The sequence below is a fragment of the Mixophyes fleayi genome, chromosome 3, assembly GCF_038048845.1.
Source record: "Mixophyes fleayi isolate aMixFle1 chromosome 3, aMixFle1.hap1, whole genome shotgun sequence".
Taxonomy (NCBI): Eukaryota; Metazoa; Chordata; class Amphibia; order Anura; family Limnodynastidae; genus Mixophyes; species Mixophyes fleayi.
Genome location: NC_134404.1, coordinates 179,997,938 through 180,022,403, shown reverse-complemented (window position 1 = coordinate 180,022,403; position 24,466 = coordinate 179,997,938). Strand labels below are relative to the sequence as shown.

Genomic DNA, 24,466 nt, shown 5'->3' with positions numbered 1-24,466 from the left:
TTTGTGACAGAACAAAAGTATTGATGGGAATTTTAAACTAGTCTTGACTATTTCCATTATTTATAGGCTACAGAATTGCTATGTAAAAATCACTAATGAACAATAAATCAAGCTCTCGCTGTTTAATCGCACCTGTTCTTGGGGGACAAGAACGCTTTAGATCTTCTGTTTCCAGATTCTACAAGGCTGTATGTGTATATAATGATGATGTATTTCAGCCATCTCCACAGACTCATTTGTAGCATAAACCTGCAATCTCCTATAATTCAACAGCTGTAATCTTTGTATTAGACACCTTCTGATTAGTTACCCTGGAGCAGCCTTTATCAGATGGGTAGTCTATTTCATTACTGACTTTCCCTTGGGTGCTGCATAAGTATTTATGCTCTAAATGGTAGCGATTTGCCCCATGTTACTCATAATGTCTAGAGACAAACATCTGCATTAGCTATAAAAATGTCAAATCAATCTATGTATCTAATTATGTAAGCATCATAAGAATTTCCTGAGATCCACCTTGATGAGAAACAAAGAAAGTATTGTACATTGCTAGCTGTTGTATCTTTTGTATATACCTACAATTTTCAAACATCTTGCAAATAATCTGGAATAATTGTATATTTATAGACTGGCAGATTGCGATAGTATATATATTACATTGCTAATTAGTCTTATAAACGTGGAGACTGTCAGATAGTTTTTATTGTAAGGCTTGATTTCAGAAACATGTTCGTTATAAATTGTATAAAATATAATGTTAATTGAAGACATTGTCAACTGTTATACTCAATCACCCAAAGATTTTAAGTAACAGGACAGTTTTGTAAAGAGAGTGGGACATTTCATTGACATACAAGTACATTACTGGGCTTATGGGTGCCTATTATGAAAAAGGTTTGTGCTCTCATTCATATGATACTTATATCAAGTGGGGGTGCAGGCGGTGTGACCTCTTGAACCAAATGCAATTAATTAATGGTTAGCACTCTCCCATAGCAAGCAATATATTAAGAACACACAGTCATTTAGTTTTCCGTCAAACAATGATTATGAGTAATAGACAGAAATGTGTTTTTTTTTTTTAATCAGAATAAGTGCTCTGGTAGATTTTAATACAGATGGTTTTGGTTGCATATAAGGCTACTCTGCCAAAATATAATGATAAAATTAAGTTTTTGACTAGTGATAAAGTAAATTTGAAGTGATGTGATTGACTTGCCTGACCAGGAACATACTGTGTGTTCTAATTAACTAGGTGTTCTAATGATTAAAATTGACATAAGGGGGATATACATTTGTGAACGGCTGATCATGCACAGACATAGGCCGAGGGAGGGATACTCTGGGCTGCAGCATGCCGCCATAGGGGCGTGTCAAGTACCGCCTAGTGGTGAGGGTGTCTAGATGTCCCCCCACTTCATATTATGCCACACAGTAGAGCCCCTGGATCGTATTATGCCACACAGTAGTACCTCCAGTTCATATTATGCCACACAGTAGTGCCTCCAGTTCATAATATGCCACACAGTAGTGCGTCCAGTTCATATTATGCCACACAGTAGTGCCTCCAGTTTATATTATGCCACACAGTAGTGCGTCCAGTTCATATTATGCCACACAGTAGTACCTCCAGTTCATATTATGCCACACAGTAGTGCCTCCAGTTCATATTATGCCACACAGTAGTGCCTCCAGTTCATAATATGCCACACAGTAGTGCGTCCAGTACATATTATGCCACACAGTAGTGCCTCCAGTTTATATTATGCCACACAGTAGTGCGTCCAGTTCATATTATGCCACACAGTAGTACCTCCAGTTCATATTATGCCACACAGTAGTGCCTCCAGTTCATAATATGCCACACAGTAGTGCTTCCAGTTCATATTATGCCACACAGTAGTGCGTCCAGTTCATATTATGCCACACAGTAGTACCTCCAGTTCATATTATGCCACACAGTAGTGCCTCCAGTTCATATTATGCCACACAGTAGTGCCTCCAGTTCATAATATGCCACATAGTAGTGCGTCCAGTTCATATTATGCCACACAGTAGTGCCTCCACTTCATAATATGCCACACAGTAGTGCATCCAGTTCATATTATGCCAAACAGAAGTGATCCTCATTTCATGTTATGTCAAACAGAAGTGACCCCCAGTTCACGTTATGTCAAACAGAAGTGACCCCCATTTCACGTTATGTCAAACAGAAGTGACCCCCAGTTCACGTTATGTCAAACAGAAGTGACCCCCATTTCACGTTATGTCAAACAGAAGTGACCCCCATTTCACGTTATGTCAAACAGAAGTGACCCCCAGTTAATGTTATTCACACACCTTATCATTAAACACATATATTAATAAAAAATATATAGGCAGCTCTATTTTCCTATGTGCAACTCACCTCTGGAGTCAGCACACCAAGTCCACATGTATTTTTCCGTAAATGAACATGGGAGGAGCGGAGCCACTAGACAGCAGCTCCGTTTCAACCATCTTCAGCCACTTGAGAGAAACAACTGTGATGCGGAAATTAAACATTGTGTTAGGGTGTTTCTGGGCACATCTTGTGGGCATGCCTATATGCACAGAGCATTTTAGAAATTACCCGAAGGAGAACCATATTGTACTGCTCAGGGCCCACCGTCAGCCAATGTACCATTTTGCTGCAGTAAACATAGTCCTGATATAGAAGAAACATGCAATACCAATGAAAAAGCATACTATTACATATTATTTTGTTTGTTTGTTTTTGTGTTAACAGCCATAAGAAGTCATTCACCTGCAAAGCCTGTACTAATCTTTGTGTCATCAAGACGTCAAACCCGCCTCACTGCTATTGATTTAATTGCATTCTTAGCAACTGAAAATGACCCCAAACAGTGGCTAAATATGGATGAAAGAGAGGTAATTATTTGCTCATTTCCCATTAAATACTTCAATGTATTTGTTTATACATAAGTGAATGTGTACATAAAGTAGCTGGTTTTACTGTTATGCAATTTATTTTTTAATGAGCATTTTCACAAATCACTTTTTACTAGAAAATTCAAGTCGTCCCTAACGCTTCATTGAAATGATGTAACTGCCTCTGATTCACGTCACTTTGGCTTGGTGTAATAGTGACCTGCCTTTGACTGACTGAAGTCTGTTGGTATGCCTGGAATTTCTAACCCAGATGATTAGTGGATGCATTATTGTGGGTGGGTTGAGGTTACTTCTGATGAGAAAATGGATGGAAAAATTGGCAAATGGAATATAAGGGAAACTAGATGTTTTTCCACCAAAGTTAAATACATTTTAGATTAAAATAGCTTAAAGCAGACATGACACCTACACACAGTGAATGTAGCCATTTTGTGGGCTGTTTTAATATGTAGACTCTCAAATTGCTGCTTCAGATCCACTTTAAGCCCTTGAAAAAAGTGATTTTTGTACTAAAATGTTGCTGTGCTTTGAGTGAATAAAACACTTAGCCCGACATAGATCAGTACTGTCACTTTTTCCCCCCTTTGTACCCTTTTGAGTTTTTGAGCAAGCCTCACTTGCATAGAAAAGAACTTTGAGATCTTTAAGTGCCTCTGGATATTTAATTGTATTATGGGAAATGGCTGTACCTGTACTCAATTATTTGCAATACAAGACCAAAAAAATATCAGGCCTGGCAAATTAAGATATAGGCTGCTGTGACTTGACTGTTAAGATAGTGTTAGTAGGAAACCAATAGGTTAATTATTTTGTCTCCTTAATACATGAAAGTCTGATTTACTATTGTTATTCTAATCAGGACTCCCTATATATAATCTCAGTGAGTTATTTTGTTCCAAATATTACATAAGGGCAAAATGATCCTCTCCAATACTCATTTGAAAATGCTGATTGCAGCTTAGTTGGCAGCATATTTTATGTTTTGGTTGCTACTTGTAGTATTGGTACTGTACATTGCAATAAGGGGAGAATTTACTGTTCACAGGTGTGCCTGTGCAGTCATTTGCAGCAATGCTCTGCTATATTTATGCCTATCTGCTCATAAATGATGGATTTTGTATTCAATGGAGTACTTTATTAACGTGGTTGAATGGATGTTTGCTTTTTTACTTGAATATTATGAATCTGAGATTCTGAAGTGATGCGAACACCACACTTTTGTGTATTATGTGGAAATAGTGAATGAGGAATCATAGCATTAATGTCTATTTAAAATAACACTGGATGATCATAATGCTGTCCATATAATAAGCTGGATGACTGTGATTCTGCATTTTTCCACTTTTTCATTTCTGTGATTACTATATGCCTTTTTGGGCAGAATGCTTTAAAATTAATTAGGTCTTCCAAGTCTATGGAGTTTCCAGGGAAACTGGGTGTAACAAAAATGGTTGAGAAGCCCCCACCTGGACAGCCATTGCCCTAACATATTAGAATAATAGAAAAGAAAATTGATTAATTTGTGTTGTGTAGTGTTCTGTTAATGTTTGGAAGTTGGGATAAAATATATGTTTTAATAATTGCATTTTTCAAACTACTGAAATACAGTATTGTCAGTGGTTGGCATATTTTTCTGATCTCTATTTAATTTCTTGCAAGCAGCCTATTTATTAATTAGACAACAGATCTATCTTCTGTAAAAACAGGTGGGGGCTTGATAGATAGGGCTTCTCCCCATCTATCAAGCCCTCCCTGCTGGTGATATCTTTAGCCGAATTTCACCAGCAATTGCTTTAACGAGGTCTGTTAGGCTCTAGCTTCCCCATGCACAGCATGAAAAAGTCAATGTAATAAGGATAGCAGTGATACCGTGTACCGTCACTGTCCTCCTACCGCCTTCTCAGGGGTGCGATAGCAGGAGATCATTTTTGAAAAAAATCTGTATCACTCAGCTGCCATGGCAATTTTTTATTGATAAATTAAAACAACAGGTGGTTTTTTTAGAGAACTAGTCCTAAAGCAGAATATTAATGAATAGATACGTTAATAGCAAAAATTTGTCAAATCTTAACTGACTGTCATTTGATGTTTGGTAACAACACAGGTTATAGCACAGGTTTTATCCATAGTGAAATACAGTAAGTGCATAAGCTTGCTCGCTGCTGTCCTTCACTCATAACCTGAGGACTCTGCAGGAGTTTTTTTTGTTTAACTTAATCCGTTTTCTACTGAACATGAAAAAAACAGACATAACATGAATAGAAAAAGAACACCAAACATCTGAAATATGATGGCAAAAGAAGGCTTTTTAGGCCCTACATGTATGCAGTCCAGGTTTCTTTTAGTCACGCCCTTGCTGCGCTGCTAGGAGTTTTAGCAGTTCTGAAGGAGAATAAAAACAACCTTTTTGCTGAGTGTAATGTTATCACAGCAAGAAAGGTGGTTTTCAGAAGTGGACATGATTTCCACTATATTATCAGGGGCAAGTAATGAATATGCACGGCTTCAGAAATAAGTTTCACTCCCACTGTTTTTCATTTCAGCTCCACTACATGAGGCATAGGTGTTAGAGTTTACCACAGAAAAAATGTACAAAGATGCATAAATCCCATCTTAATAAAACATAACAAATAAACCAAGTACTATCAGGACATCTCTATGTATTTGGATAGATCCTAAATGCAAAAGTAAAAAAATGACACCCAGATATGTATTAACCTGTTTTGATAACAGATTCTTAAAGTAACCCTAATTGTTTCTTTATACTGTGTCGTTAACTATACAAGTCACTTGATGCCAATAATGTCACACATCCAAGTGCTGATCTATTAGAGCAGTTTGGTTAATATATTAATTCTGTTTTACTGCCAGTGTTTGCATTTAGCAGTTAGCATACAACGCCAACATGTCTGCTCTCTCCTGAGAGCTGGGTTTTTATGACACAAAAGTGCCTCATAAAAAGTGAACACTTAATTATGAAAGAGAAGTTTTTACTTCATTTAACATCTGTAGCAGATGTGATGTTAGTAAATCTCCGCGTAAAAGACTTTCATAACTTTCATGATTGTGTTTCTTGGCACATTTTTATTTTCGCTGGGCATTGCAGGCAATCAAGGGGCAACATATGGTATGAGTCTGATGTGCCCAGAAATTAAAACACTAATAATTAGTCTTCTATGGAAAAAACAAAATCGGCAACAACTGCAAATATGTTCCAAAAAAGCTTGTGCCTTAGCATCTTGAAACAATATATCACACTCAAAGGGACAGAACTGGGCTGCACAATCTGTTAGCTCATTCTTGTCCAATCTGGTCTTGCCTTTTCTTTTGGAGCCAGCATTGTCATCGTCTTGCTGAATTATACCCTGGCTCAAATGTTTTTCAGACACAGGGTAATGTATCTACTCAAATGGAACCCCATCTTTCTACAAAGACTTTTTTTCTACACCAATAAATTTTAACACATCGGAGAGCAGGTATCAGAACCATACGCAAGTGGTTCAACATTTTACACATGCTCAAAGGAAAAGGCTAATCGGCTTTGAAGAAGATTGAATTTGTCATGAAGGAAGTTTTATTTCTCGGTGTAGTAAGAAGAAAGGGTAACCACCCTTACCAAGCTCTTTGTAAGTCCTCTAGCAATGAAATTTACATTTAAACAGTCAAAACTCTATATGGTTATACCAATGTTTTTTTGTTTGTTTTTTTGCTTTGTTTTGTTTTTAAATAAAGCAGTGCAAAAGAATAGGGAAACATAGTGATCTCCTGAAGAATGACAGGGCTTTCATTTTCATAACAAAAATAATTGATGTGACCAATTTTCAGTCAGTCTTGTATATCTCATACTTACTAGGTCATTGCAAGTGTGAGGTCATGTGACAAATGTCTTAGGGCCGTCGCCCAGCCCCTGCTAGGAAATGGGCAATTTAACCCCCTCGTCTAGCAGGGGTGGGGCTTGATCATGCAAATTTGCGTCATTAAGCCCCACCACCACAATGTTGCGGAGAATGCCTACTTTTCTGGGACTCCGGGAGGACTTCCTGAAATTCGGGAGCCTCCTGGAAATTCTGGGAGAGTAAGTAAGTATGATATATCTTCTGTAAATATACAGTACGTGCACTTTTCATAATTCTTGGCAGACCTTTGCATTTCATTCAGAGGAATGAAATATATTCACATTATTAATCCAATTACCTGTGATTGCCATTTATTATAGGAAAAAATAATGTAATAAATTGCTTCTCCCAAAATGTAATCCAAGCTATTATAAACAGATATGACAGTTCTGATCATGTCTTGATGATGATCACTGGCTTTTTAAAAATATAACACATTTAAAATGGCATCACCCTGCAGAAGCGCAACCCGCACCAGGCTGTGTCATGATGGCCCGGTCACACTATAAAAGGGAGCCATGCAGCTTTGTGTCTGCTTGCAATAATGTGAAACCAGCTCCAGTCTGGTCAGCACAAGACAAATCCTAGGGGAATCAGGTCCACAAAAGCATGCAAACACCTCCCCTCCCCCAGGGAAAATCAGCCCTGTGCTGCATAGCATTGGGGCTCTTCGTGGCACCCGAGGCAGTAATAATGGTTTACATGTAATCATTAAGTACATTTGTGAAACTACATCTTCCGGCAAGCCCTACAATTATGTGATAACAAAAAAAAGGAAAACACAAAAATACATTTTTGAGTATTTTATTCATTCATGTTGCAGCTCCACTAGTGTAATTTAATTTCCCAGTGGGCCCTGGCTGCAAGGGCATGGGGCATGCTGGCACTTGTAGTTCCACATGTTCCTTTATGCTCTTGCAGATATGAGCATGCTGAAGTGGGAATTCTGAACCATGCCGACCAGGCTGGGGCTGTTGTCACATTATAACAGGGGGACATCACACTGCGGATCCCCATGTTATAGTGTGGCCTGCCCAGCCTGGTGCTGTGTGCTACCTTTGCAAAGTGACCCCACATATAATGTCCCTTTGCTTTAGTGGTAACCAATCCAGGCTATAGGGGATGTAGTCAAAATGGCGACAATGAAAATGTCGCCATTCAGCACAGTTAAAATGTAGACATTCAGAATGGCGACATGTTCATTATGTTCTATCTCTGTTGATAACATGACCATAAATCCCACCCCACAAGCTCGCTGCCTAGGTGTAATCCTTGATTCACGCCTATCCTTTGTTCCCCACATTGACTCTATATCTAAATCATGTTACATACATCTAAAGAACATTTCCAGAATCCGCACATATCTCACACAAGACACTGCTAAAACCTTAATTCATGCACTAATCATCTCCCGCATTGACTATTGCAATTCCCTCCTTACTGGTCTTCCCAAAAACAGACTCAAACCCCTAAAATCTATTTTGCATGCTTCGGCAAGACTGATTTTCCTTGCAAATAGCTATTCCTCTGTTGAATCACTCTGTATGTCTCTACACTGGCTGCCTGTCTTCTACCGAATCCAATATAAAATACTTTTACTAACCTACAAGGCCATCAACAAAGCTGCACCAACATACATCTCCTCTCTTGTCTCAAAATATCTCCCAACTCGGCAACTCCGTTCTGCAAAAGATCTGCGTCTCTCATCCACCCTCATTACATCCTCCCATTCCCGGTTACAGGACTTTTTTCGGGCTGCACCCACTCTATGGAACTCTCTCCCTCGCACAATAAGACTCTCCTCTGTTCTACAAACTTTCAAGCGTTCTCTGAAAACCTACCTATTCAGACAAGCTTATAATATTCCTCAACCACCATCTTAACCTCACTACCTTTAGCCTGTTACACAATTTCACACAAGACAACTACCCCCGAACCAACATTGTTGTGTGACAGGATCATTTAGCTTATGAGTCACCCTACCTTTGCAGTCTGGCTGGGCCAAGATGCAAAATGTATACTTAACCTCATGTGTCAATCTCCCATTGTCCCATAGATTGTAAGCTTGCGAGCAGGGCCTTCTCACCTCTTTGTCTGTTTTACCCAGTTTGTTTATTAGTTTATTACGTTTGTCCCCAATTGTAAAGCGCTACGGAATATGTTGGCGCTATATAAATAAATGATGATGATGATGATGATGATGTTGTCACAGCTAAAAAATGTCGACATTGTGATTGTCGACTGGCTATACTGTGGACAGAAAGCTTTAAATTTAAATCGCCAGTGCCAGCACTACATCCAGGAGTACATAACAAATAAAAAAATAAACGAGCAGCAGTGCCGGCACTATGTGAAAAAAAATAATAGTGTCCCCCCGTCCTCGACAGCTTAACCCTAGTGCTGCGTGTCTAGGCTAGTACTAGCAAAATCTGGAGACAAAAAGTGTGGGGTGTCCTCCCCCTCTCCCAATTTTACTAGTACTGGCCCCAAACTTTTCCAACCGTGGGGTCCCCCACCCATAATAACAAATCAGCCTCAGGCTGTTCAGCACGGCGAATCGCGTCACTTTGGGAATGCAGCTGCGGGATGCGAGAGACTAGCCTGCTCTCCTGGGAGTCCGTGAGACTGACCCGAATTTCGGGAGTCTCCCGGACATACCGGGAGAGTTGGCAAGTATGCATTACAGGACCCAGCAAGCCCAGGTTGTCATTAACTGTTTGGGCATGCTTACCTTTGACATAATGATAATAATTTGAAATAATGAAAGACACCCAATGTAGTACTCCCCTACATCCAGGGTTTTCAATTATCCATGCTTGTCCAAAACAGTGAACCAAAATATATCCAAGGATTTCCAGTTTTGAAAAAATAAACATTCACAGGATCCTTGCTTGACAACAAAAAAAATCCTTCACTGAAGGATTCATGGCATATAATGAGCTCATTATGGCCACTACTCCTTTTTATAACATGGGGATTTCCGAAGATCTTGGCTATGGGTCGACATTCTAATTGTCGACAGTATAGTGACAACATTCTGAATGGTGACATTTTCATTGTCCCCATATCGTACCCAACCCAGCTATAGCACTAGTTATTTTAATCTATTATTTTTTATTTATTTTTTCACCATCAGAGCCTTGGGATTTGCAAATGATATGTATCTGGACATGTGGCCCAATATAAATATGCTGCATTTCCAGAGGGAGTGCTACCAGGGACAGCCCCAGATTTATTTTTAGAGGGGAGCTGCGATTTTGCATAGCCACGTCCCTCTTTCACTCTGATTGGTTTGCCCCAACTGCCCTCCCCCATTCTTCCTGATGATTGGAGCTCTCAGCAGCAATTTTAAGGTATGAAAATTGCTGCTGGGTGGATTGGGGGGGGGGGGGGGGTGATAGCCCTAATGGCCTCCCTCTGGATCCACCAGTGAGTGCTACACTTTAATAACTTGAATTTTATGGCTAATTTGCCTATTCAGGCGTAAGGAGCTATAAGTGTCATGGAACTCAAAATTCTATTTGCATAGTAAAACAAGGTGGATTGAGGCCCGCAGGTGGAGTTACAGAAAAACATCTGTTAGAAAACTGGATATGAAACACTGTAATGTAGCACAGTGCAGAATTTGTGTACACTCTCTCCATAAAAGTTTCAAAGGATTATTGCCACATTTAAAAAAAGATTAAGTCTGTTTTTCTAGTGGCATAAATTGGAATGATGACAAAGTATATCCAGCTTCTAAATAGTGTTTGAAAAAGGATCTTCAGATTACTTAGTGGCCAAAGGCCGGTCTGAGATGGGAAAGGTGGAGGGGCAGCCCTTCTTTCAATGTCCCTTCTATTTTACCCACATAAATCAGTACGCAGGGGCATTACATTATATACACTACCAGTTTGCTATCACAATTCAGTTGTTTTGTATCTTGAAATTGATTTCTGTTATGTGAGGGTAAAAGGAACTGCTTATTATTAGGTTTGCAGATTGTATACCCTATACGTCTGTAAACCTCTGGTTTAAGAAACAAAGATTTAGTAAAAGTTCTGGTGTATTTATTAACTGGTTCATTAACCGCGATTTTGCTGGTATTGTCCTACCTTTGCCGTAACTGAATTAAGGTTGATCTTTGTTGGCATGCCCCATTTTCTTTTACACGCTCATTACTTGCCCATTGCTTTTATTGATTTTCTCTGCACTGGATACCGCTGTGTTGGCGCTCTTGAAGAAGACATCTTTGGGATCAGGCGAAGGACAAACCTGTGGAGCATGTATAATGAAGTTGCAATCAAAAGTATGATATTTAAAAGGAATAGAGTCAAGGGGGGGATTTCAGTTAGCCGAGATGTTACTCAGAATATCGCGGCTGTGCATTTTTACCGTTACTACAGTAAAATATCCGATCATTTTCGGGTGTGAGGAAAAAGCAGCAGAGATTTTTGTAAAAATCCCACGGCCACAATGTATTGAAGACCATTGCGGCTAATTGAATTCCCCCCAAGGAGTGATATCACTAGAACCAAAATGTATGATACATTTTCATCAACGTACAGTCTGTTATTACTAAGTCACTAGTGATTCTGGTAATGCTCAAGAAGATTTGTGCAAAGTAAATGTAGGAAATAATAACTAATAAATGGGTGTATAGAACTATAGTATATATACTAATATATACTTCTCTATTGGTTTAGAATAAATTTGTAATCTTTTGAAATACACTAGGTTTCTTTGTGTTCATCTGGAATCTTGCAACAAACATTTAAAACTCTCCTAAATTTACTCAATTTATAATAGTTTTTATATTAGTGTTTCCCTGGTGGTTACTACCTCTCTGAACATGGAATTATATTTACACAGTTAAACATAGGGGGGGGGGGGGGGGGGGGGTTTGTTGTCAGTTTACTTCCTATGTTTAACACATTTTCGAGACTGCATGGTCCAATCATTTATTCTTTTGGTTTCTACCACTCTAGCGCTCTTGTCCTATTCCACCCCACTTTTTCCCTGTATATATTTAACCCTAATATCATGTCATAACATTTCTAAATATAATTTCTTCTGGTGCCATGTCTACAAACATCATATAAAGACATGTAACCGCACATCTGATAGTAGCCGGACCTGAGCAGCAACAACCTAGTAGTCCAGAAAGAGGGCCATTCCGTTCATGTAAGTGAGGCGCTTGACATTGTGAATTACATTTTTTAATTGTGTGTGTAGCACCCAAGGATGGCTCAATAAAAAATCCAGTCTTTGCTGAAAATAAAAACAATTCATTGTTTAAAAGCTTTTCTTAGATCTGCTAGACATGAAATGCAGATTTTTTACAATACTAGTCTTGCATTTTGGTCAGATAAATGTTCAGTGATTTTTACATTTTACAGAGTGTAGTTAACATTTGTATCTAATAGAAATGTGAAATCCTAGAAAATAGTTATGTTTTACATCAGAAAATGGGCATCAAATAACGGGGAAAAATGTTATGCTAACGGTGATTCATCATGAGAACTATAAGCCCCAAGATTTCTGCCAATAGGTAAAATCCTTTTGTTTGCTGAAGTGATTTATGTGAAATTTAAAAGGAGGTCAGTGAGAAGTGACCATGGCTTCCTGCTGCTAGTTTGACAGTATATTAGTACATTCTCCTGCAAAGGGCTCTATCCTCTTTCCTGGCTAAATTACTTTGCTTAGCAGAACATGACTAACTGCACCACAGGGCATCTCGCTCATGCAGGGCAGCGAGACAAGAAAAATAGATTCACCACTAATTTGTTATAGAAACAATATCTCAGAACAAAGTCTTAGCAGTGGATATGGGCCATTTTATTGGTGTAAAATTGAAGGGAAAAATAAAATCTATTCTCACACTTAATAGTCAGCACAGTTCATTGCTATAAATTAATCTATTATGGTTATTTTTATACCCCTGTATCTTCTAGATGCATATATGCAACGTTGAGTAGCATAGGTGACATGTTCTTGTACTCGTCCACTAGATAAATAAGGTTATTTTTCTAATGTTAAATTCAGTAAAATCGTGAAGAAATATGTATCAAAGAAAATGTAAGGGCTCATTAACCATATGAATGAAAGAGATTGTGTTCTTAGTAGAGATGAAGTTGCTACCCAAATTGACGCAAATAGAATATTGCGCAGAACAGGCCATTTCATTGAGGATGAATTATTCCGACAATAAAATCTTTGAGTTCTGTGTTTGCTTTGCCGTTGCACACTATATTTGTAAATTAGTATTTTTCAGAATTTATAGTCTATGAATATAACTTAGATGATGATGGCTAATTTTGCTGTGCAGTGGGTTTAGGGTAGGACTGGGAACACTTAAGACCAAATTCTGCCAGAGATTATTGCAGTATTTCACAGCCAAATACGGAATGTGGAGCATATTTCAGGGAACTTATCTGAAAATGTTGCTTCTTTCGCATATTCTTAGTAACGTCTATATGGTTTTAATTATCTAGATTGTTTGAATCATCAAACAATTTATCTGTATCTTATGGGATGATATATTGCATATATACAACAACAAAAACATTTCTATCATACGTCCATGTGTCTCAATTTAGGTGAGACATGCCTGAGTTAAAAGTAGAGATGTACATGCTTGGTCCCCCGAGAACCAAACACACCCGAACTTAGCAAATCTGAGTAGCGAGCTGATCCAGCTCGGTACTTTCGTGCACCCTCGGAATTGAAAACGAGGCAAAACGTCATCGTTGTATCGTCGGATCTCGTGAGCTTTGGATTCTGTAAGTACCGCCCTCCACCACGATCCAGCCCCATTTCACAGAGGGACACAGAAGGGGTAGCACAGTTCTTGGCAGTCTCTAGTGCAGTTGGGCAGTGTCAAAAGTAGAAAAGAAAGAGGAGGGGTAGAAGTGTTCTTCAAAGTCTCCATTGACATTCAGGAGAGCTACATTGCTCCATTGCTAATTGTCATTGCTGAAATACAAATAATAGGTCAGGCAGGCTTGCTCTTCTAAATCTGCAGTCACATTGTGCTGTGTTTATAAAGGTAAAACAAAGAGGAGAGATCCACTGCTAATTGTCATTCCTGAAATAGAAATAATAGGTCTGGTAGGCTTAGTCTTCTAAATCTGCAGTCACATTGTACTGTGTTATCAAAATGGATTCACAGCAGTACACAGAAGGCCAGGAGCACCAAGAAGCTGCTGGCACCAGTCAAGATTATAGTAATCTCTCTACGTCATCTGCTAAAACCTTTTTTAAAGTGCATAGTGTTTTTAAGTCAGCGAAACAAAAATATAAAAAAACACCTATTACCTTGGTCAAGAAAAAAAAGACCTGTAATCCAGGTAAAGTTATCTGTAGAAAAAAATAAAATTGGCAACATGCCATTCTACATACGCAGTGGCAAGAAAAGAATGAGGCCTTCGCCTTTCTCAATGAGTGCTAGTTCTGCAACTGTCACTGATGCATCTTCTTCTAAGGTCAGTCATGACCAAACAAGACCTTGTCATTCGGACTCCAAAAGTATTGTCCAAATACTCTTATGTGTAAAAGTCGAGCTGAAAGAAAACAGACACAAATCCCGAAGCAGAGTCTATCCATGAGTGCTATGTGTAATCCTGATGATGTTGTTTGTGTAAGTCCTGCACCAGTGGAAGCAGTTCATGCACGTGATAAGAAGAAGGCCATTGTCATGCCTGGGCATAAGACCAAAAATTCCACCTCTTATGTGTGAAATTATTTTTACCCAAATCCTGACAACAGTTGTCTAGCCATTTGTAGCATTTGTAAAGCCACAGTTAGTAGAGGTAGGGACCTTAACCATTTAGGAACCTTATCCATGTTACGCCATTTGAAGCAAGTTCATGGCAAGCTGTTGGGAAAATCAGAAACTTATGCTAAAAAATAACAATAAGCAGTCCATCATCAGCTTGGTCCCTTCTCTCAGCTAGATCCCGACGCCTGCAATCTACACCCACAACTACCATCCTCATCAATATCCTCAGTAGGATTTAGTCCTGCATCCAAGTTGGTAAGGCTAGATGACTCCTCCACTATCCTGGATTCCTCAGAAGAATTCTTGAATTCTTGAGCTGTTGCTGCTGGGGGTGAATCTTCATCCCAGAAGCAGACCAAGAAGAAGACTACTAGTAGTTTACAACAATTGACTGTTAAACAATCCTTTGCAAAAGGAAGCAATTATGAAAACTGTCACCCAGTCGCAAAGCGGATCACAGACACCATGGCGACTATGCTAGTATTAGATCTTTGTCCAATATCCACTATTAATGCAGCTGGTTTTAGACAGTTAATTGAGGTCCTGTGTCCCCATTACCAAATTCCATCACAACACTATTTTACTAGCAAAGCAATTCCTAACCTCTACCAAAAGATTTCATAAAATGTAATTATTGGGCTACAAAATGCCATTCTGCCCACTATACACTTAACCACAGATATGTGGACAAGCGGAACTGGGTAAACTAAAGATTATATGACTGTGACAGCACACCTTGCCGGTGATTCGCCTTCACCAGCAGGAACAGCAGCAGCATGTACCCAAGTACGTCACATTTTTCAGAGGCAGGCTACTCTGTGTGTCACCGGCTTCACTAAGAGGAATACAGCTGACAATCTGTTACAAAAACTAAGAGATGTCATTGCAACATGGCTTATCCCGCTTGGACTTTCCTCAGGATATGTAATTTCTGATAACACCACCAATATTGTGAGAGCATTACAGCTGGGTGAATTCCATCACATCCCCTGTTTTTCTCACACAATAAACTTGGTGGTGCAGAGCTTTTTAAAAAATTACATTGACGTGCAGGAGATGCTGTCTGTGGTCCGGAAAATATCTGGACATTTCCGGCATTCGGCAACAGCGTGTAGGAGATTGCAACAGCTACAAGAGCAATTTAATTTGCCCTGCCACCAACTGAAGCAAGAGGTGGTGACAATGTGGAATTCCACCCTGTATATGCTTCTGCGAATGGAGGAACAGCGAAAAGCCATCCACGCCTATTCCACAATCCATGAGATTGGGAAAGGTGGGGGGGATGTATTTTACTCAAGCACAGTGGAGAATACTTTCCGTGTTGTGCAAGGTGCTAAAACCATTCAAAGTAGTCACCTGTTAAGTGAGTTCAGACGCTGCTAGCTTGAGTCAAGTGATTCCCTTAATTAGACTTTTGGAAAAGCAGTTTGAAAAACTGAAGGAGGATATTAAACAAAGTAATTACGCTAAGTATGTCTGACATGTAGATCAAGTACTTTATTCGCTTCACCAGGATCCAAGAGTCAAGAGAAAATCTTGAAATCGGATCACTACATTTTGGCGACTGTGCTTGATCCTCGGTTTAAGAGCTATGTCTTCTCTTTGTTTCCAACTGACCGAGATCTGAAGAGATGCAAGGAGCTCCTTGTGAGCAAGGTGACAGCTCAAGTGTTACGTGACAGGACGGCGTCTCCTCCTTCAGTTTCTCAGTCAACTGCTGCTAGGAAAAAACTCAGCTTTCCCAAGAGACCCAGGGATGATGCAGATAACTCAGCACAACATTTTGACATCTGGTCTTGTCTACTGTAAAATAATTGACCAGAATTAGTGACAATTCTGCTATAACTCCACCTGATCCTACCATCAACATCCAAATTTTTTTGAACTGTATAAAGACAACAGTTTTATCAACAAAGAACATTGTTGCTTGAAGAAGTAATGTAAGCATTGATGTCTAAATAAACGTGTATATGTATTACCTTCCATTTTGCTGCCGTTTCATCAGTATTGCACAAAGTGTTTGTAATCTGCACCTTACGTTAAACATACCTAACTATATTATAATGTTTTGTGAATTGGGGCTGATTCGAAGCTCAGTGATGAACTTGCTTTTTGCTGTGAATTTCAATGGCTCTTTTTAGTGCATTGTCTGGCACCCTGGATTGGTCTGGGTCTGATAAAAGCATGCATCCCGGTGGGGGGGGGGTCAGCGCTCGTCGACATAGTTTAGCTGTAGAATTACCACAGTTATCCATGGAACGGGTGGAGCAAGCAAATGAACCATAACTGATTTCATGATCCAAGTACAATTCTATCTTGCAACACTTTTCTTTACTGACACTGCTGTGTGACAATGTGTCCTAGATGTGCTATGAACTGCCGTGTGTTTGAGTCATTGCTCTGTCGCATAGCATCCACACAGGTCGCTGCAGTCTTTTTTGAAAGTGTATGAAGATAATATTGTGACCTGTGAGTTCGTCAAAATTGACTGCATATGACTTGAAATTAATGTCATTGAGGTTAATTATAATGTAGGGGGAAAAAGCAAAAATATGTGATTTTAGATAAAAAAAAATAAAAAAAATAAGGGATTTTAGAAAAAAAAATCAGGAACCAAAACACTAAGTTAATCCAGATCTAAAACCGGAACACGTGGGTCAGTGAGCATCTCTAGTTAAAAGTACTGTTCCACTGCCCCAACATTTAGGACTTCTGTCTTGGCTCCCTGGACTGTTGGGAGTTGTGTCCTGCTCACTGCCCACTTGCACCTGCAAGTAGTGCATGTGCCAATGAAGGGAAATCTTTGAGGAGAGAATATGAGGGTGACCATCCATTCAGAAGCACTAGCACACCCCAGACTGCTGCTGACACGTGTTAAAGTATGGCGGAGTTTCTTTCATGTTGTTAATCAGGAAATAAGATTAGCTCTCATTACCACTTCAGGCTTTCCCAAACAATGTGCTGCTGGTAAGCGCATGTGAATGGTACAAGATGCATTTGGAAAAAGCTAGCTCAACAGCAACACACCTACACGATAATAAAACTTCATGAGTAGGGGGTCATTTAAAACAATGGGTCCTGTTTTAGACCCATTTATCTGAATTTCACCAGCATTACGATACTAGTAAAACACATGTAATTAACACCTGTAGGTATGTACTGCTTATGTCAGAGCTCACAAGTTCTTAGGTTACAGCAAGACAAATATTCTATCTATGTATTGTCCCTTGAGAATATGACTACTGGTAATGCTAGAACTAGAGATGGTCACTGACCCCCGTGTTTTGGTTTTGGATTCGGTTTTGGATCTGGATTACCGTCGTGTTTTGGTTTTGGTTTTGGTTTTGCAAAACCGCCATTGCGTGTTTTGGTTTTGGTTTTGGTTTTGTTTGGTTTTGTTTTGCTATTTTTTTGGAAAATCCATGTTTTTGGGCCTAAATTAACCCAATTTAGTGCTCCAACTGTTTTAGAGACAAGTAATCTAATTGTTGAGGTAATAAATCATCCAAAAAAACAGTTTAATTCTTCGTTGGTAGGCCTATTCTACACACAAAACAGATTGTCTTCCTCTCCATCTATGCATATTGGCAATGCAGCCATCGTCTTTGAATGTATATTACACCCTACACTTATAGTTAAATATGTAAAGAAATGGAAAAAGCCAGTTTGGTTTCTGTCTCTCAAGGCCCCCCTCCACTTGTATAAAATACCAAAAAATTCAGCCATTATAGACTGTACAATATTAATTGACATGGAGAAAGCCAGTTTGGTTTCTGTCTCTCTAGGCCCCCCTCCACTTGTATAAAATACTAATAAATTAAGCCGTTATATACTGTACAATATAAATTGAAATGGACAAAGGCAGTTTGGTATCTGTCTGCATCAGATCCTCTCTCCACTAGGAGTAAAATAGAAAACTATTCAGCCGTTATATAATCTAGAATATAAATAGAAATTGAGAAAGGCAATTTGGTATCTGTCTGCATCATAATCATCAACATCATCATTAGCGCCCTCGTCGCCTACACAAATCTCCCCCTCATCCTCTTCTAATTCCAAAGTGGCATCCTCAATTTGGGTATCACCGGCTACACTCGGGCTATTAAGGCACACATCAGCAGAATGCTCACGATTAGACATCCCACTGTTGGATGGACTCTCCACAGGGATTGTTGTCATTTGTGAATCAGAGCAAATATTCTCCTGTAATGCCTCACTGGTATCTTGCAGCTCAGCTTTGACGCGTAACAGTAGTTGTGCACCAATTGTAGCCTGGGTAACTTTTTGGGATCTGCCACTAATAGCCAAAGGTGAAGGCCTCATTCTCTCTTTGCCACTGCGTGTGTAGAATGGCATGCTTGCAATTTTTTTTTTATCGTCACTTAACTTTTGCTCAGTTACACTTCTTTTTCGCTTCAATACAGTAAATTTTTTTTTGGTTTTTGTTTTTTGCACTAATTTGAAAACACTCTGTTGTTTGACATCGCCTTGGCCAGATGACGTACTGGGAACACTAACATCAGGACTGGTGACAGAACCTGGTTGCTCATTTAGATCATATGTGGACTGCTTTGAATCCATTCTGAGCGCAAACCACTGGGGAGTGCTAAAAATTATTGAGTAGATACTGCTGACAGATATGACTTTTGACAGCCAGAAATATTAATGCACAATTAGGGAGGACACCCCAAAAACACTGAGGAGTGCTAAAAATTATTGAGTAGATACTGCTGACAGATATGACTTTTGACAGCCAGAAATATTAATGCACAATTAGGGAGGACACCCCAAAAACACTGAGGAGTGCTAAAAATTATTGAGTAGATACTGCTGACAGATATGACTTTTGACAGCCAGAAATATTAATGCACAATTAGGGAGGACACCCCAAAAACACTGAGGAGTGCTAAAAATTATTGAGTAGATACTGCTGACAGATATGACTTTTGACAGCCAGAAATATTAATGCACAATTAGGGAGGACACCCCAAAAACACTGAGGAGTGCTAAAAATTATTGAGTAGATACTGCTGACAGATATGACTTTTGAAAGCCAGAAATATTAATGCACAATTAGGGAGGACACCCCAAAAACACTGAGGAGTGCTAAAAATTATTGAGTAGATACTGCTGACAGATATGACTTTTGACAGCCAGAAATATTAATGCACAATTAGGGAGGACACCCCAAAAACACTGAGGAGTGCTAAAAATTATTGAGTAGATACTGCTGACAGATATGACTTTTGACAGCCAGAAATATTAATGCACAATTAGGGAGGACACCCCAAAAACACTGAGGAGTGCTAAAAATTATTGAGTAGATACTGCTGACAGATATGACTTTTGACAGCCAGAAATATTAATGCACAATTAGGGAGGACACCCCAAAAACACTGAGGAGTGCTAAAAATTATTGAGTAGATACTGCTGACAGATATGACTTTTGACAGCCAGAAATATTAATGCACAATTAGGGAGGACACCCCAAAAACACTGAGGTGTGCTGCAAATTATTTAGTAGATACTGCTGACAGATATGACTTTTGACAGCCAGAAATATTAATGCACAATTATGGGGGACACCCCAAAAGCGCTGGGGAGTGCCAAATATGAAGAAAAAATAATAAACCTCTATCCTCCTCTCTGCACTAGCGATTTTGGTTAGAGCAATTGCAAGAACAATATGGTATTCTCTGTCCCTGCTCTAATTAGCCTATGACTACACCCTGCTCTCTCCCTCTGTCAAATGGCGATGGATTGCTGTGGAGGCGTGTATTTATAAAGTTGAAGTATCGCGAGAACCGAGTCCCGAGATCCGACGACGTCACAATGACGTTCGGCCTCGATTTGGATTCGGAATGGGCGGGAGAGTACCGAGCTGCTCAGCTCGGTACTCGGATACCCAAAGTTCGGGTGGGTTCGGTTCTCGGAGAACCGGACCCGCCCATCTCTAGCTAGAACACTATCCACCATGCAGTTTTGTTTAATGATTTAATAATTATTTAATTTTCTTTGTCATCACCCTAGTAAAACTCTCTTATGTTATAACAGATCAGCAGATATGTGTGAATAGATATGGCTTAACCTTTGTCTTAGTAATGTAATTTGAAATGTTATTTCTAAACAACATTGTTTTAAGGGGAATGAAAGAAATGCAAATTTTTAGCCAGGCCATCATCAACGATTATGTATAATTAATTTATATAGCAGCATAAATCAAGCTTTGTGCATAAATATAAATTTAAGCTTTTATTGGTCAGACTACAAAGGCAACAAGAGATTTGAGTGCTGTACTATGCTCTGCTGAGTGTTTTCTAAAGTACAGGTTGATTTATTTCAGGCCTGTTTTAAACCTATTTGGAGGCTTTTCTAGACATTGATGGAGAAGAATGTTATAGAAGTAATTTAAAAGAATTAACTAGAAAGTAAATTTGAGAAATTGAAAACAGACATAAGAGTGTTTATAATTTGCATAGGAAGAAAATTCTGATTTGAAAGTTTGGAATAGCTTGGAAAAGATGTAGAAATTAAGCAGGTTATTAGTTAATATATCTCCGTTAACCAAACAATAAAATAATAGAAGACAAGTTTTATATACATATATTGACATTCAAGTCTTTGTTTAGTGCAAGATTTCCAAGATATCTGATTGTTGCTTTGGTTTACAGCACATCTGTGCTACTTGCACCTTTAGTATACCATCCTGTCTTTGACCATGTAATTATAATGTATAAGCAAGCAGTATGAATTATGAAATCACATTGATGCAGTGGTCTAAACCTTTGCTCACCATCCATTTTTGGTACAGATGAATGACATTATTGTAACTGTAAGAGATTCCAACCTGAAGCTCACACTTGCCTTTGGAATTGGAATGCACCATGCAGGTTTGCATGAAAGGGATCGAAAGACAGTGGAAGAACTTTTTGTAAACTGCAAAATTCAGGTATTTATTTCAAAAGATTTACTGGAAATACTGGAAATATGTGTGATTTAACCTGAATAGCATTATTTTCTGCTTTTTTTTTATTGACTAGGTTCTTATTGCAACCAGTACATTGGCATGGGGTGTTAATTTCCCTGCTCACCTGGTTATTGTCAAGGGAACTGAATTTTATGATGGAAAAACAAGAAGATATGTGGATTATCCAATCACAGGTACACTATGTTGTAATACATGTACAGTGTATCTTGAAGCTGTCCATATTTTCTACATAATTTATACTGTTTTGAGTCTATGATTACACCTTATTTGGTACACATATTCACTGGCTTCTAAAGTATTTATTTTAAATGTAATAATATACCAGCCCTAATGTATGTGTTATTTATGAAAATCTTATCTGTGTTCGTGTCTCAATATATGTCTGGATTTTATGTTTTACCCTATTTATATGACTTTAGTATAACTTTTGATTCCTGTTTAAGTTAAATATATGGTCATTTAATGGATATGTGAATGTGTTTTTTGAATGCGATGAATATGTAGATATAATTAAGAGTGCCATCCCATGACCAAATTATATTGAAAAATAAGAAAGCTTTACAAGTGATTTGTTTAAGCTCTTGCTTTACATAGCATAGCAAATGAATTTCATTTCCTCTATGGGTTTCTCTTTAGTATACATTTTGAGAGCTTAGCATTATGTAGAATAGTGTTTTCACTGAGAACCCAAGATGTTTAGCTTTGGTTATCAATACGGCTAATTCGTGTTTTACTTTTTGGAGTACTTAAAAAATTCCTTTTTTAGTTTCAGTCACACTTTTCTTGAAATTTTGAAGTAACACAGCCATATAATTATATTAAATATCATGGATACATGTAAAGTGTCTAGATGTTTTTATGTATTCTACAATATACAACAATATACAAATCGGACATGTGTAACTGTATTATTATTTTGTAACCAGATGTACTTCAGATGATGGGTCGTGCTGGGAGGCCTCAGTTTGATGACCAAGGCAAAGCTGTGATCCTAGTTCATGATATCAAAAAAGATTTCTACAAGAAGTTTCTTTATGAACCATTCCCAGTGGAATCTAGGTAAGCACATGACTGCATGCCAGATAATGTATAAAACACATATGCACATTTATTTCTGTTCAGAGCCTGAATCTGGGGTTGGTATATTGGTAAAGCATTACATGTTTACATGACTTCAGCACAAACATTTGTAACACAGGGTGTTGATAAAATTAGTATAATCTATAGTTCCCCATAGCTGCATTACAAGAGAGTGTTAAAACAGTTATATAAATGTGTGACTAAAATTGCTATTGCTGGCTTTTCATCCTGTATCTGTTTTATATTTGTTATTTTGTGCGACGATAAATTATCGAGTTTTGAGCTTACTGTCTGATCATTGAGCTTACATAGTGGAAGTAGCTGTGATTAAAAGGTTCACTATTATTACATGCAGGTTTGTGTCATCATGTCATAGCTAAATCTGCTTCTGTGACATTTAATTGCACCCTTTTTGCATGTGTTTTTGTTTTTTTTTAAGCTTGCTGGAGGTACTGTCTGACCATTTAAATGCAGAGATTGCAGCTGGAACCATTACATCAAAACAAGATGCCATGGACTATATCACTTGGACTTACTTCTTCCGTCGGCTTGTGATGAACCCCAGGTGAGAGGTCTTGGAATAGTTGCTGTCCTGCCGATGGTAGTCCCTGGTTACTTTAAACAGTTTGTGTCGTTATAATTCTCTCTTTTAATTTGGAGGGGTTGCATTTGTGGGGATTACTGCAGATGTTTGTTTTTATATCGTCTTTTTTCATATTTACTCATTTTACTTTTCTACTTTTATCTGATATCAGACATGTCCAGATTTTAGTTGGCATATAAAAATAACACTTGTATGTGTTGTAAAATTAATAAAACAATGATACACTCATATATCACTTTTATTAGTGAAACATAGACATCTATGTCAAGTGGACTGAGTAAAACCAAAGCAGGATATATTGTGCTTCTGTTTAAAAAGCCCATGTTATAGCTATTCATGGTATAAAAAAAGAAACAGGAATGTAATTGGATTTATTTTGTCACGTTTTTGTTAAAAGCTTCTAAGGGTTGCAAGTCTGGTGTAGATATGCTTTGCCCCTAATAAGGGGATTTAAGTGACATTGTTCAGAATCTGTAAGTACCATATCCCTATTTGCTTTGACTGCTTTGTTGATCGTTTTCCAAATATGTGGAATCACAGTGTGCTATTGTCTGTGAAATGGATTCTAAACTGCTCTAGTTTGAGTGTGTAATTGAGCTTCTGATTTGGAGGGTGTGGTGGCTGGCAGGTGGCATTATCCATAGGAATGTTTAGAGGCACTTGCTGAATAGGCTGCTAATGAGTACACAGGAGGAAGGCTCTGCCATAGTGATTTCTTTAAATCACCACATGATTGGCTTCTAAGAAAAGTTCACTTATTTTTAGTGTATTTGTACACATACTTTTCATTAACTTCAGTAAGAGATATTTCTAATGTTTCCTCCAAGTTTAGGGAAGTGATTCATTAAAGGTTTTTGTCCAGCTTGTAGGATCTGTGGTAATTGAGGAAAGGTGAGTTTTCATGTTGTAACTTCTCTCATGCAGGTAGGATGTGACACATACAGATGTATATAAATTCTGTATTTTACTAAATTAATCCAATTCTTCAGACCAGTAAATTCTCAATGAACAGTTTTACCCCATAACAACAGGTGTCCATTTCTGACTGATAAGTGCATGCTTAGCCAAAGAGGTTTTAATAACAGAAAGGGGCAATAATGGGCAGTATGCCAAGTTTTACTCCAGCAGGGCTTCCTAGCGAAACCTTTCATATCTTTGGATTAGGGGGCAGGGGTGACTATATTGTGACAGGAGGTGGGGAAAATAAT

General features: G+C 38.5%; 1 protein-coding gene across 1 annotated transcript in view; it reads left to right on the top strand.

The window, feature by feature from the left end:
* The window catches only part of ASCC3 (activating signal cointegrator 1 complex subunit 3), a 605,262-nt gene that overhangs the window by 462,189 nt on the left and 118,607 nt on the right, over nt 1–24,466 (top strand). Inside the window, exons 30-34 of the mRNA XM_075202837.1 lie at nt 2,768–2,910; nt 21,398–21,535; nt 21,627–21,747; nt 22,501–22,633; nt 23,094–23,219. Of these exons, the coding sequence (XP_075058938.1) occupies nt 2,768–2,910; nt 21,398–21,535; nt 21,627–21,747; nt 22,501–22,633; nt 23,094–23,219 (661 nt within the window). The remainder of the gene's footprint in view (nt 1–2,767; nt 2,911–21,397; nt 21,536–21,626; nt 21,748–22,500; nt 22,634–23,093; nt 23,220–24,466) is intronic.